The sequence below is a fragment of the Pteropus alecto genome, unplaced genomic scaffold (assembly GCF_000325575.1).
Source record: "Pteropus alecto unplaced genomic scaffold, ASM32557v1 scaffold7, whole genome shotgun sequence".
Taxonomy (NCBI): Eukaryota; Metazoa; Chordata; class Mammalia; order Chiroptera; family Pteropodidae; genus Pteropus; species Pteropus alecto.
The window spans coordinates 41,459,986-41,474,663 of record NW_006494614.1 but is presented as its reverse complement, the minus strand read 5'-3'; the positions used below and the strand labels follow the sequence as shown (position 1 = coordinate 41,474,663).

Here is a 14,678-nt window from a genome sequence, read left to right as displayed (position 1 = left end):
ATCTATATTCCTGCTATACACGCTTTCAAACAATATTCTTGTTTTTAGCATCATTTCACACTCTGAGTCTTTCAGAGTTCTACATATGAATCAGCTTGATTCTGGGTTGCTCTACTGCTGGCATAGGTTTTAGCATTCTCTAATTGCTGAGTCAGTTATTTCTTATCCATTTGTTTTCCACTTTCCAAAATTTTGGTGCTGTCATTCTCACTCCCAGTCTGCCTTTCTTTTTTCCTTCATTACTGTCATGAGGTATTCAACAAGCCATGTTTAACTAGCAGTTAGAGCTTAGGTTTTAATGCCCATATGGGAACATAAAACAAGACCTTGGGTTCAAGAAACACTTATTAAAACTGAGATCCCCACATAAAGCCGGGGCTTACAGGGAATGTAACATCAGTGAAAATAGACTAGAGAAAAACTCATGGATTGGCAGAGGGAAATAACAAGCTTGACTTTGACGTTGAGTCTAAGTAGGAAAAAGAACTCTCCCTTAAGAATTTAGGGACAATGCCGCACAACTGAATTAATACTATTAGGGAACCCCCAGGCCAAGAAACTAACATAAAAATTGGTTCTGGGTATCCAGCACTCTTAGAGTGCCTGGTCCTGAGTATATGATGTTCCTAGAATGCCTGACCTTGCAGAAGCATATGAAAAACTACTTTGAAGACACATGCTCTTAACACAGGCCTCTCAAGATTCCCACAGCTAATGCTAAGTGAAGATAATCTCAAAATTTATAATTACAACACACAAAGGAAACGATCATTTAAGTGAGGATTTGCACACATACAAAAAGGAAGCTTATGTTCCCAAGATCTCTAAAAGTACATTAATCTAGTGAATACTATTGAATAAACACATTTAAAAGTATTAAAGTTATGAAACAAATATTTAGAACCATAAATAAATAATAAGACATTACGAAAGAACAGGAGTGTTCGAAAACGAACTGAATATAATTTCTAGAAATGAAAAATAAAGTCATTGAAAATAAAAATTCAGTCTGATTCAATACCAGGTTAGACACAGCTAAGAAGAGAAGTTACACACTAGAAGATATACCTAGAATGCAGCACAGATGGTTAAAAGTATGAAAAAGTAAAAAAGAAATTAAAGGTCATGGAGAATAGAAGTTAAACAGAAGTTCCAGAAGGAGGAAATAAAGAGAATGCAAGAAAAGCAATATTTGAAGTAATAATGGCTTTGAAGAGTTACTTGACTATATACCTTGGTTCACAAAGCAAATGTTATCAAATACAAAAGAATCTATATCACATAGACTGTGTTCCCTGCCCACAATATGGTACAATGAGAAATCGGTAACCAAAAATAACAAAGCCATACATATTTGAAAAATTTAAAACATACTAAATGGGCCAAAGAAGAAATCATAATAAAATTAGGAAATATTTAGAAATGAATGATAATGAAAACGCTACATACCCAAATTTGTAGAATGTGGTTAAAGCAGTATATAATGGAAATGCATTGCTTTAATTAATCTGTGGTTCTCAAAGTTGGTCCCAGGCCACACAGGAACTTGATAGAAATGTAATTTTTCAGTCACCACCTAAAACCTACTGAATCATAAGTTCTGAAGGTAGGGTCCAGAAATCTGAATTTCATCAAGACTTCCCTGTGATTCTAATGAATGCTCAGGTTTGAGGACCGCTGTCTTAAATGTACACATTGAGAAAAAGAGAAAGCTTAATATCAAATATCCAACTCAAGAATTTAGAAAAAGAACATTAAAATTAATCCAAAAGTAATAGAAGAAAATAATAATGTTTAAGAGCAGAAAATTTCCTTATAATCTATTTTATTGGCTTTAATTCTGTTAGGACTCTTAGAGAGGCATTATCTTTGCTCATAAATTGTAACAATCCCAGTTTTCCTACAGGTTGACTCTGACTAAGGAGTGCATCAGTGCAAAAAGTTGGGCAAAGAAGAAAGTAACATAAAGAAACATTTTAAGATTATCTCATTCTGGGTATCTATGCAGATATAGCCATACATTTTTCTTGATAGAATCACAATAAAGGATTTAAAATGATTTTCTTTGGGGAAAGGGACTTGGGGTAAGATTACTTTTTAAAAAGATTACTATTTAAAAAGTAATCCTGTTGAGTTTGAATTTCTAATATTACACATATAATACTTTTATTTTTAAAAGTGATACAAGAATTTATTTAGACTACGAGATTATGGGTAATTTTTATTTTCTTGAAAAAACCCTTAAATGTACGCCTGAAAATTATATAATTGTATTAACCAATGTTACCCCAATAAACTTAATTTAAAAAAAAACTAACATTATAGTGTCATTAACAACAATAACAACAAAAACATGTCTCAGACCTGGACTGGGTCAGGATTTTTCTTTCTTTCTTTCTTTCTTTCTTTCTTTCTTTCTTTCTTTCTTTCTTTCTTTCTTTCTTTCTTTCTTTCTTTCTTTCTTTTTTTAATTTTGCCTAGTGTAATTCACAATCTTCTTCAGAGAATAAATCGGTATGCCTGACAAAATATGCAAGCAATTTCCTGATAAATTCTAAGAGAATTGAAGACTTGTTCTAAGAAACTCACTCATCCAACTGTCAGTTGAATGGAGCCTAATTTTTCCAACCAAACAAATTTCTTCTGTATCTAATCTAAGGATTATCTATTTCTGTGAAACGTCTCTATCAAGAGTAAATCTTTAAATTGGCTTGGTAGAATCAGTTTCCTTTGCAGCAAGATTTGTAATAAATTTTGATAAGCGCTCACATCTAAATTGCTTGAAAATGTTTTCTTAAATAACCTTTAAACATGTTTTAAAACCTTCAAAATGTTCACCTTGGTTACTGAAGAAAGAGGGGATAATAAATGACAACGTTATAGAACTATAGGAATAGAATGTAATTCATTCATTCCACAAGTATTTGAGTGCCTACCATTTGCGAGGCTTTGAAAAGTACTGAGTGTCTACCACGTGCCAGGCATCGTTCTAGAATCTGGGGATACAAAAATGAACAAACGGGGTTGGGGGAATAAAACTACGATTCCCACAATATCTTGCGCTTCCGCCTTTTCCCAGGTGAGCGCTTCTTGCCATTATTCTCCTCTCGTGATTCTAGCTGTGCAGAAAAGCCCCGCCCGTTGATCGGCCATTTGCGGGGGTCCCTTCTCAGGAGACGGACTACAACTCCCACAACCGCTTCGTGGGCTTAACGTCTTCCCGGCTGTGCCCGGGACGACTACAGTTCCCAGAAAGCTTTGCTTCCTCCCCTGGGTGTTATTGCCCCTTTCCTGGTGCGGGACACGGTAGAAGCTAGCGACAGTGCCAGTCCTGGGGTTTTCTGTGTCCTTCCCCGGGGCAGGGACGAGGCAGTGACTTGACTCGGGCGCTGAGCCCAGGGGGCAGTGCAGGAGGCCGCTGTCCCTCCTGGCCGGCTGACCTCACGCTGCTTGCCGTCTTCTCCACCCGCCGCCGCGGGGTCGACTCGGGACCGACTGCCTGGGGCAGAGGTGGCGATATCGACCGCCGGGGCTGTGGCGAAGCCGCGGCCCTTGGGGCGGCGGTAGCGGCGTCAGCGCTGGGGGGGAGGAGGAGGGAAGATGGCGTCGGAGCTGGAGCCGGAGGTGCCGGCCATCGACCGGAGTTTGCTGGCATGTTCGGCTGAGGAGACCGCGGGGGTGAGTGCCGGGACCCGGGCGGGGACGCGCGGCCGCCGCAGGCCGAGCCCCGTGGGAGGAACCGACTCCTAAAGACTCTGACTTGGGGTGACCACCGCGCCGGGCTCTTCTGCCTCCCCTGGTGGGGAGCGACTCCGGGAGACCACGGATCCTGCCCCCTTTCCTTCTCTCTTTACCCTCAAAATGCTCCCAGAGCTGCTCTGTGCACCAGCCACCTTTACGTTCCCTTTCTGCCCAGAAGGACCAATTGCTTTTCCATTATTCTTCCTCTCCCCACACTCCCATTAAGTCCCCAACACAAGGGCCTTTGCAATTTATGTCAGATCTTGTAGTAGGGAAGGGAAAGACGCTTCCTAGTGTTTCGGGTATAATCACCCTACTTTATCCTTCTGATTCCTTTTTCTGAGATAAGCAGAGCATTGGCTCCTCCACCGAAACATGCTACCTTAACCGAGTCCCTACTTTGGTTTGGGACAGCCCTGAGCACCAGTGGATGCAAACGACACTGTTCTCCCTTTTTGCCCTTTCTAGTGCGTTTTTACATTCGTTTGGTTGATGAATGTGCCAAAAGTGGTGTCTCGACTGAATGTGAGAAAGTAGTAGTGGAGGCTGGAGATTAAAAAAAAATAATTTTTGTAGAACTTGGGGTTTAGTTGGATGGAGAACAAATGTTATGTAACTTTGGGAGAGCAGCTTTCAGCAAATAGAAGTTAATGTGAGGTTTGGTCACAGCATAGTGAGAGCAGTTATGCCCCAAATTTTAACCATTCGGACTCAGTATTGTACTGAAACTGTAATAGAAATGTGCTTGTGTAAGTAGCAGAGTTGTAAAATGATTACTTTAATAAACTAGATGGCATTTTTCTTCAGGGATAGGGAACAACTATTAGAACAGATTGTCCAGAATGATTATGAATGGACCAAAACAACTTAGGCCCCACCTCTAAGGCCTTCAATTTAAAAAGCTATTAGAAAGGAAGTGAACTTTGAACACAAGTCAACAATTCGAATGTTATGAACAGAATTTTAGTGGAGCACTGTGGGACTGTTGGTCAGTGAGGAGTTACTTTGGGTGAATTGATGACACTAAGTCAGTGGAATAAATGACAGGAGTAGAGGTGACAAGTTTAAAGAAATAAAGATTGTTGAATGATAAGTCTGCTTTTTTTTTTTTAAACCAACTGGTTTAGTCTAGGTCTGTTTTCATTCACTTTCTGCTTAATATTACAACTGCAAAGATTTCAGTGCCCATCGGCCTTCATTTATCCAAAGACTTGAAAAATAAAATGAAAGCAGTGTTATAAGTAAACAGTAAAATAGTAATCATGATGTTCCCTATCCATGTCACTCTTAATAGCCATATTGACATCTAATCTGTTACCTCAAAGTAATTTGTTTTTTACTCCTACTGAATTTTTTGTCTGTTGGCCAAGTGATATAGGCTATGTACTCTATTTTCCCATTTCTAAAAGTGCAAACTACCAAATGATTAGAGCTTCAACTTGTTGAGGTTCCTGATGAAACCAGTTATAAAACTGGTGCTGGAGACCAATGCTCCTAACTCTTGTGCAGTGAAATTCTCAAGGTGATGCGGGGTGGTCGCCGGGGGGGAGGGGGGAGGAAATGCGATCAAAATTTATTAACTTGGACTTAATTTGAATTTGTGAAGATTACAATCTGAGCTACATTTTACTTTTGTTCTGTTTACTTTTAAATGGTTTTCTGAACAGTAAGGTGAAAAAAATGTTTAATCTGAAGACCAAAAAAATTTCTTAAAGAAGATGCAAACTAATATTAAAATACGAGATTCTTCCAGCTATGTAACCTGGCTTTACTTTGTGTGGAGTGTATTGTCTGTTTTTAGTCAAAACAGCATAACGCCGAAAACTGTTCTTTCAGCTTAGTTTCCAGTCCAGCTTTTTATCACAAATTAAAATGAATTATAAATTTTTCTCAGGTTAGAACTAAATTTTAGAGAGTAAACAGGTAAAGAAAGCTAATTACTTAATAAGCACTAGTGTCATCTTTCCCATACTTTGTTTACACACAGCTTCTCTAGGACTTTTAACTAGTATGTCTCACAAATAAAAGTATGTAAGCACTCTCTCAATAACTTTAAGATATTAAAGTGGCCCACCTTTCTTGGTTCCAGTTGATTCCACAACTATGGCTTTCCCAGCACTTCACGAGGCTATACGTTTCATATTCCATGGATTTGATTATAATATGTTCCAGTGGATCGTTATGATTTAAAAAGTACATGTATTGTTTTTTCCTAATTATAAAAGAAATACATATTATAGAAGTTTTGTGTAGTTTTATGTCTATTGGTTATTTTTTGCTTTAAAATTTTTCACAGTTTTATGTATAATTCAAACATATAATTCAGTTCAGTAGTTTTTACTATATTCACAGAGTTGTACAACCATCACCACAATCAGTTTTAGAACATTTATCTCCCTAGATTTTCCAATTCTGGAAATTTCATATAAATGGAATCTTACAATACGTTATTTTTTGTGTCTGGCTTCTTTCACTTAAGATAATATTTTCAAGATTCATCCATGTTATAGCATGTATCACTACTTCGTTTTTATTGCCAGATGATATTCCATTGTATGCATATACCATATTTTATTTATTCATCAGTAGATAGACATTTGGGTTGTTTGGATGCTATGGACATTGCATACAATTTTTTTGTGGGGACATGTTTTTATTTCTCTTATTCCTATACCCACGAGTGGAATTTCTGGCTTATATGGTAATTCTGCGCTTAATGTTTTGAGGAACCCCTAAATTGTTTTCCAAAGTGGCTGCATCGTTTTACATTCCGACCAGCAGGATATGAGGGTTCCAGTGGATTTCTCCACATCCTTGTCAGAACTTGTTGTCTTTTTGATTATAGCCATTCTGTTGGCCGTGAAGTGGTATCTTATTGTAGCTTTGATTTGTATTTCCCTCATGACTCATAGTGTTGAACTGAACATCTTTTCTTTTTCTTTTTTCTTTTGAACATCTTTTCATGAGCTTACTGGCTGTTTGTATATCTTCTCTGGAAATTTAAATTCCTGTTTTTTGCCTGTTTTTAAATTAGTTTTTTTTTTTCTCTTTTATTATTGAGATTCTGTTTTAATTTAGGAATGCTTTTACTTCATTTCTAGAACTCATGATTTGTTTAAATTTTTCTTAATAACATAGTCTGGAAAACTCCATTTCAGCACCAATGATTGTTGTTTTACAATTAACTTATATGTCGGTTATCCTTGTTTGAAAGCAAAGTCAAATGTGGTTAAAGGATAGAATTTTAATCAGGTATAGAAAAATAGATACTGTAATAAAAGGCTACCCTCTAGGGATTCTTTCTTTTTGTGTTTAGTTGCTCTCTATCTCAAGGCTTAAATTTAGCATTCAAAAACAAGAAAGCTTCTGGAAACATTGTCATAATATGTTTACTTTAGTGGAATGAGTTGACAGTTTCTTTACTTCCCTATCGAAGCCTTTTAATAAGATTGTGCTCATTACTCTGTTGTGCACATTGGTGTGACAGCCACAAGTGTCTGAAATAAGGACAAATTAACATGTAACGAAATTAGAAATCTTAATTTTTCATGTTGAACACTTACATAGTTAGCTTACATTAGTGAGAACTAATGTAAAAAGCTGTAGATTTATTCTTTTGAGAAATATGTGAGCTATTATTCTGAAAGGTAGCCAGAACGTTTTTCCTCCTGCTCACTTTCTCTCACAGCTTTTTTCTTCTTTTAAACTGTGTTGTTGCTAGTCACTAATTCATCAGTCTCTCTGGTATAGAATTCTCATGTAAAGGTACTTTATATATTTTTTAAATTTAATGGCATTAAGGTGCATATAATAGATCCCAAATCTGTTAGATGGTTTTGCATTTGGAGCATATGCCTGCCTTTCTTGAACCATATTTTTATATCTTGTTAATAATTTTTAATATGCAATGTTATTTAAAATAAAGTGTTTTACTAATAATATATTTTATGTAAGGTGGCTAATTTTCTTTCTTAACCAGAAAGAAAGAAAATATTTGTTTTTTCAAATATCAATAGAAAAACAAATATCAAAGAAAAACAAATTTGATATTTGTTTCTGAATTTTTAAGAAATCTGTGAACAGATTTAACCTTCAGTGTTGTTGGAGCTACAAAATAACATAATTTATTTTAGAAAGCATCACTTTTTATTTCTCTTGGATTAAAATTGTGCAGAAGTGACTTTTAAGAGAAATGAGAACATAAACATATAAGAAAAACAAAAATTGTTTTTAAAATAAAACCTTTAAATGTGTTGTAAATTAAAATTACCTGAAGCATAACTTTCTAGGATCAAGGTGAATTCTCTGAATCTCAGTGCTTAACTTTTCATTCATAAGCAGTGAATTGCTTAGAATAATTTGACTATCTTCATTCATATTTGAAATAGGGTCTGCTGACAAGTGGGTGAAAAACTGAATATTTACCTATGAATGTGACCAAAAAAGTGGTTTTTAGTTCAGAGAATTAGATTCTAGTTTGTTGTTGGTTAATGACTCTGCCTTTTACTGTTGACTACTATTTTTCTTGTCGTTTTATAATTATTGAACTCTGTATGTGTGAGAGAGAGTGAGATTGATTGATTGATTGATTGACTGACTGACTGACTGAGAACCACTGCTCAGAAGGAGGAGAGAATCTTTAAACCTGTGGGATTGTCTGTTGTTTTAAGAGTAGTTTAGTCTCTTTCTACTTGCATAAAGCGAACACAACAAAGTAACATTTGAAAAAAAATAGTTTCACTTTACGGGTGAACACTTTTTCACTCTTTTTGATCCCTTAGGAACAAGATTTTTACATTTTTATTAAAAGTTCTCTGAATTGATAAATTGACTAGAAAGTTAACATATACCACCTCATGAACTCTTTAAATCTGTATGTAATTTTTACAATGAAGGAAGTGGGCTGAAGATGGTACAAGTAATAGTTAAAATGAAAATCTTTTACTGTTATGGTGTTAGACATCGCTTGAACATAAACTCTTTTTTTTAACGAGGGTGTCATTTGGAGCTTAGGTTGTAATCCATAGATAAACACTGGACATACAAATTAGCAGTTCAGTTAACTTTGTTTTTGTAGAAATGAGTCATTTCACGTTTTCTGATTTAAAAAATTTTAATTGGTTTAGAGCCAAATGAGTTGTAATTACATAAAGTAGTATGGAAGACAAACATATAGACAGAATTGGCAGGGAAAGCAGGGGTAAATGACAGAATACAGGAAAAAGATTTAAGATTAAGGAAGTAGGGAAAAGAAAGGAGATGGTTTGAAAGATGCTTTACCTGGGGCTTATTCGGTTTAGTTTTTAAAGACTACAGGTCCGGGTCTGCTTTATCTCTGCTTTCATTAAAACCATATGGAGGATCTTTCTGCAGTGTCAGTGTTATGTGACACTAAGTAGTGTAAACATATTTATAGTCATTCAGTTAACAGATTTTACTGAATGACCACTGGGGCCAGGTTCTGTTTTATATTTGGGGGATATGGAAACCAGAGATGGGGATGAAGAATGGCCTGACAAGACATCTTAGAGAAAGTGAAACATAAACTGAGATCTGAAGAATGAGTAGAAAATAGCAGAGAGAGAGAGGAGCCAATACAGGTCAGGAGGAGGAGACAGGAGAGTATGATACAAGGCAAAGGACCTTGTACACCATGTCAGGGGAGTCAACTTCATCCTCAGTACGGAGGAAGCTGAATGATGTGATCAAATTGTCATTTTGCAAGAATCACTCTGGTAGTGAGGTTAGAAAATGGACTGTAGAGGAGTAAGACTAGTGGGGATCACCAGTTTAAGACATTGTTGCACTAAATTTGGTGAAAGATAGAAATGGGGGGTTTGGACTAAGGTGGTAGAGATAATGACTCTGGAGATGGAGAGAAAGAAATGAATAGATTCAGTAAACATTTAAGGAGCCTAATGGACAAAACTTAATTGGATGTTGGGTTGAGGAAGAAGGAATCTTTTCAAGTTTTTCTGGTTTGGCTACCTGGATAGATGCTGGTATCTGAAATAGGGAAATGAAGAAAATAGGGTTTTTTTTTGGTGGGTAGATCATTAATTAGTTCAGTCTTGGGCATATTGAGTTGGTGTCTTGAGAGGAGGGAAAAAAAACTTTCTTCTGTTTCTCTCTACATTCACATCAGTACTCTGGCTACCAAATGTGTGTATTGGGGGCGGAGGGTCCCCACACCAACCAACTCTTATTCCCTGCAGACACCAACTGGGTGTCCTACAGTTCAATTCAGTTCTGACACTATAAACCTAGAGTTAGCATCAGATACCACAGATTAAGGGCTCAGCCTCACAAGACTACCTCCCTTCCCGACTTCATATGCCAATCACAAGTAGTGGGTCCTCAAGTTACCCGCAACTTTTGTCTGACTTGGCTACAAATCGGAGGTTTTCATGACCCTTTATTTGGGTTCAATAATTTGCTAGAATGGCTCACGGAACTCAGGGAAAACAAATGATACAACTCAGGAACAGCCAGATGGAAGAGATGCATAGAACAAGATATGTAGGAAGAAGTGTGGACCTTCTATGCCCTGTGCCAGCACCTCTGTGTGTTCACCAACCCTGACATTTAGGGGTTTTTAATGGAGGCTTTGTTACATAGGCGTGATTGATTAAATCATTGGCCCATTAACTTAGCCTCCAACCCTTCTCCCCTTTCCTGAGGTTAGGGGTGGAGACTGTGAGTTCCCATCTTCTAATCTCATGGTTGGTTCCCCTGGCAACCAGCTCCCTAAGGGGACTTGTTATGAATAACAAAAGACTCCTTTCACCTTTATCTCACTTATCACTTAGGAAATTTCAAGAGTTTTAGGAACTCTGTGCCAAGAATGAGAAGAAGACCAAATACCTATTTCTTATAAATCGCAATACCGCATTATCTGTTAGATACCTAAGTATCATTGTCACAAGTAATTGGACATAAGGAGTTGTGGACAGAGAAAAGTGGCTGTTTTTGGTTTTCAGCAGGGAGAGCAAAGAGGAAAGGGCTCACAGGTTGATCAGGAAAAGAAGGCATAATTGATGGAACAAAGCCTCTTGTGGACTGACATTCAGTCCACAAGAATGTGGTATTATCATCTCATATATTAATCAGAAATATAACTTAATGTATTGCCTGTTTATATTCACTGTGTGCTCTCCTATCAGCAAACTGACTAGAGAATCTAAATTGCAGTCAGAATATCGGGATGATCACTTCTAAAGGTTATGTAAATGCCTAATTACTATGTTGTACACCTGACCCTAATATAATATTGTGTGACAATTATATTTGAAAATAATTTAATAAATTGAAAATATTTGAACAAAGCACTAGAAAGGAAGTCAGATGGGCTTAATCGCTAGTGTCTTATATAATGATTTGTGGTCATTCTCCTATACTGCCTATAGAATGTTGCTTTTAGAGTCCAGGAAAGGGGCTAATTTTACTTTAAGTAGAATTCTAAAATATTTTGGATTTTAATGAAGTTGTAAATTTTACTCTTTTTGGAAAGAAGACATACACTGATGAGTGTTGTCAACAAAATTATAAGACTCATCATTATTTTGGTACCTAAAAGAAAACAGGTTTATTCAAATTAGCAGTTTATTGACATTGTTTAAAACTAATTTTTTGTTGTTGTTATAGAAATGGCTGCAAGCAACTGACCTCACTAGAGAAGTGTACCAGCATTTAGCCTACTATGTACCCAAAATCTACTGCAGGGGTCCCAACCCTTTACAGGAGGAAGACATGCTGGCACAGCATGTTTTGTTGGGACCAATGGAATGGTACCTTTGTGGTGAAGATCCTGCATTTGGATTTCCAAAACTTGAACAAGCAAACAAACCTTCTCATCTTTGTGGTCGTGTTTTTAAAGTAGGAGAACCCACATATTCTTGCAGGTAAAATATTATAATTTTCTTTCTAAAAGGCTCTTGTTTTTACTTGATATTTTTTTCTGAAACCTTACATTTTTATTTTAAAAGTGAAATATAAGTATGCAGCAAATAGGTACAGTGCAATAAATAATTATGAAACAATTATGTAATTATTTTCCAGGTCAAGAGCTAGAACATCACCAGCATTCCAAAAACCCACTGTGCGCTTTCCTCCTACTCCATAATTAAGTGCTACCTTGCTCTTGTAATAATCACTTCCTTGGTTTTCTCGATAATTTTTCAGTGACAGTGAATCTTTTTGATGTTTAAATGATCCCAAATTTGGCCTGTGGGAGCCCCATCACACTAGCTTCTTTGTCTTTTTCGCATGCCTTTGTTAGTTCTTGAGTGCTGCTTTACCTTCTGGCTCAAGATGTCCACAGCTCACTTTGTACTCACTCTGACCTATATGTAGAATCACGTTACTAGACCAAACCAGGTCCTAATGCTCAGGAGTTGCCAACCAAAAGACGACTCCCAAGATGATTTTATGAGAAGGAACTTTCTTGCGAGTCAGCAGGAGAGGACACATCGGGAATCATTCTCAGAGCACTTTGTCTCTGAACAAAACATCTCATCCATCTTTATTAGGGGTAATTATGCATATACATCAAGGTAGACTTTGTCATTGCATGTATAGGTGAGGACATTTCCAGCACAGGTACAGTCAGGAAATGTGGATATATATATATACTGTGTGTTCAAAAATAGTGGAAAAGCTCTGTCCCTGGGTGGAGATTTTAGTATTATAATGAAGAAAGTTCATGAGGAGGTCACTGGAAGGTCCTTCATCTGCTCCATCTGGTCTCAGGCAGTTTTACCTGGTTCACCCCCACCCCCACCCCACCCCCGGTCCTGAAAACCATCCTGGGCTTGTTCCTGAAAAAGTTCTGGCATTCATCAACGTCAAGGATTGCCTAGATATGAATGAACATCTGATTAAGTCTTGGTCTTTCTGTGAAACTTTCAGCAAATTACAAGATAGCATTATACAAACCTTATACTTTTGGAATGTGGGGTTACAGGTTAATCAAGGCAAAATTATAAACTCTAAACAAAGGTTAATCTATGCTAAGTTATCTGGTGGCTACATGCCTAGGTTAGGTTACGCTCAATTCTGCAGGGAGTTTCCTTTTAGTTAAGAATGGTAGTTAGAAACCATGATCTGGGTGCTCTATGTACTTGTTGCTACGAGGATGATGACTTTTTTTAATGTTGCAAATTGAGTATCCAAGGGTAGAAGATAAAAAGGAAGGTGCCTGTCTCCTTTATAACCTTCTATTCGTCTCAGAACTAATCATTATTAACATCTTCTTATGTTTCCTTCTGGACTTATCTATGCATGTGCAAGCCTGTGTATATAATTATCTTAAATGTACATATATGCAAACATACATACCAAAGGAAATACATTATATATACTGGGCTAAATTTTCCTTTCTCTAACAAAATCTTGCCATGTTTATATCAGCTAATATAGCTAGATTGTGTTGATGTACTATTAATAGAGGCATTGCATAACATTTTCTTCCATAAGACTTTTTCATGTAAGACTTTAATAAGCTTAATTTTGGTGAAGGCCTCTGGGTGTCTGATAGTCTTTATCAGCATGGTTAGAATACTAATAAAGATATTTTTATGTATAGAAAGACTGCCAGATCTAGTTTTTTGTCGATCTTTACAAAAACCTCTTAATTGAGTTCTTAATTGACGTTTGGTGCACCAGAGCTAGTTTAACCTTATAGTTTACAGGTGGGAAAACTTAGCTTCAGTTGTTCCAGTAAAGGAACCAGTTCCAAAGCATACATTTAAATGGCATATCTTTTAATTTTCATTTGAGTTCCCTCAGTTTTTCTTTGATTTTCATGATCTTGACACTTGAAGATTACAGGGCAGTTACTTTGTAAATGTCAATTTGGGTTTGTCTGATAAACTTCATGATTAGAGTCAGGTTGCGTCTTTCACAGGAATATCACAAAAATCACCTGTTCTCTATCAAAGAGCATATGATTTTGATTTGTTCGATAAGCGATGTTAACTTAGATCACTTAATTAAGGGGTTGCTGCAAGACTTGTGCACTGTAAAGTTACTCTTTTCCCCTCCATAATCAGTTTTGTTGGGAATAATTTGAGACTATTAAATAGCCTTTTTCTTATCAAGTGTTCAGTTTTCATTTATTTATTTCAGTATGTATTCATAGAGTCCCATTATTCTTGTGCTCAGATTGTTCTAGATTTGACCACTGGGAGCTCCTTTAAGCTGTTGTCTTTGTTCTTTTTAATGCCCCTATCATTCTTTGAGAACTTGTTTTTTCTTTCTGACACGATGTTTCAGGCACATCTTGGGCTTTTTTTCCAACCCTAAAACCAACCATTTCTTCAAGGGGCCTGCTTCCTTTTTAGTGGAGATTCTTGTTTAGAAATAAGTTACTAGGTGTGCTTGTTGCTGTTGGTATGTCACTAAATCCAGGCTCTCTGAGTGGATCTGTAGTCTGTATCTGTCTGTGGATACATATTGAAAGAGTGATTAAAAACCATGCATTTACAATGATCTCTCTAGTTTTAGTCCAACACCACAAGATTCTCGTTTTCTCCCTTTGCATATTTGTAACGCCCTTTTCTGAGGAACCTGATTATCATCCTAAAAATATTTGCTTATTTAATCATTTTCCTGTGTGCAGCCATTCTCTTGCTACTGCTGTCACTGCCACCCAGCTCTGCATAGTTGCCCTCCTTACCCCATTTGGGCTCTACACCCCATGCTGGGCCATGGTGGTCTTCCCACCACCCCTTGTTAGGGCCGATATAAAATAAGTCTTACTTTAGGACAGTTGGTCCTTAATCCAGGTATTGGCCTTTCTGGTATCTCAGCTGGATGTCTGCCTTGACCAGAATTCCAAAGTCCTCTAGCAATGCTTGCTAGACTTCAAGTATCTCTGTGGCACTCTCATCCACTCTCCAGTAAACTTGGAGAGTGTTGCCCTGTGTATGTGCAGCCCA

At 37.0% G+C, this 14,678-nt stretch overlaps 1 protein-coding gene across 3 annotated transcripts in view; it reads left to right on the top strand.

Annotated features, from left to right (window-relative positions):
• The first annotated feature begins 3,200 nt into the window (after window positions 1-3,200).
• The window catches only part of UBR2 (ubiquitin protein ligase E3 component n-recognin 2), a 99,639-nt gene continuing 88,161 nt past the window's right edge, over window positions 3,201-14,678 (top strand). Inside the window, exons 1-2 of one of the 3 annotated variants that reach the window (XM_015600427.2) lie at window positions 3,201-3,678; window positions 11,386-11,642. In XM_015600427.2, coding sequence (XP_015455913.1) covers window positions 3,601-3,678; window positions 11,386-11,642 — 335 coding nt within the window. In that variant the 5' untranslated portion in view covers window positions 3,201-3,600. The remainder of the gene's footprint in view (window positions 3,679-11,385; window positions 11,643-14,678) is intronic. The other 2 variants (XM_006926549.3, XM_006926550.3) reach the window with 2 other exon arrangements.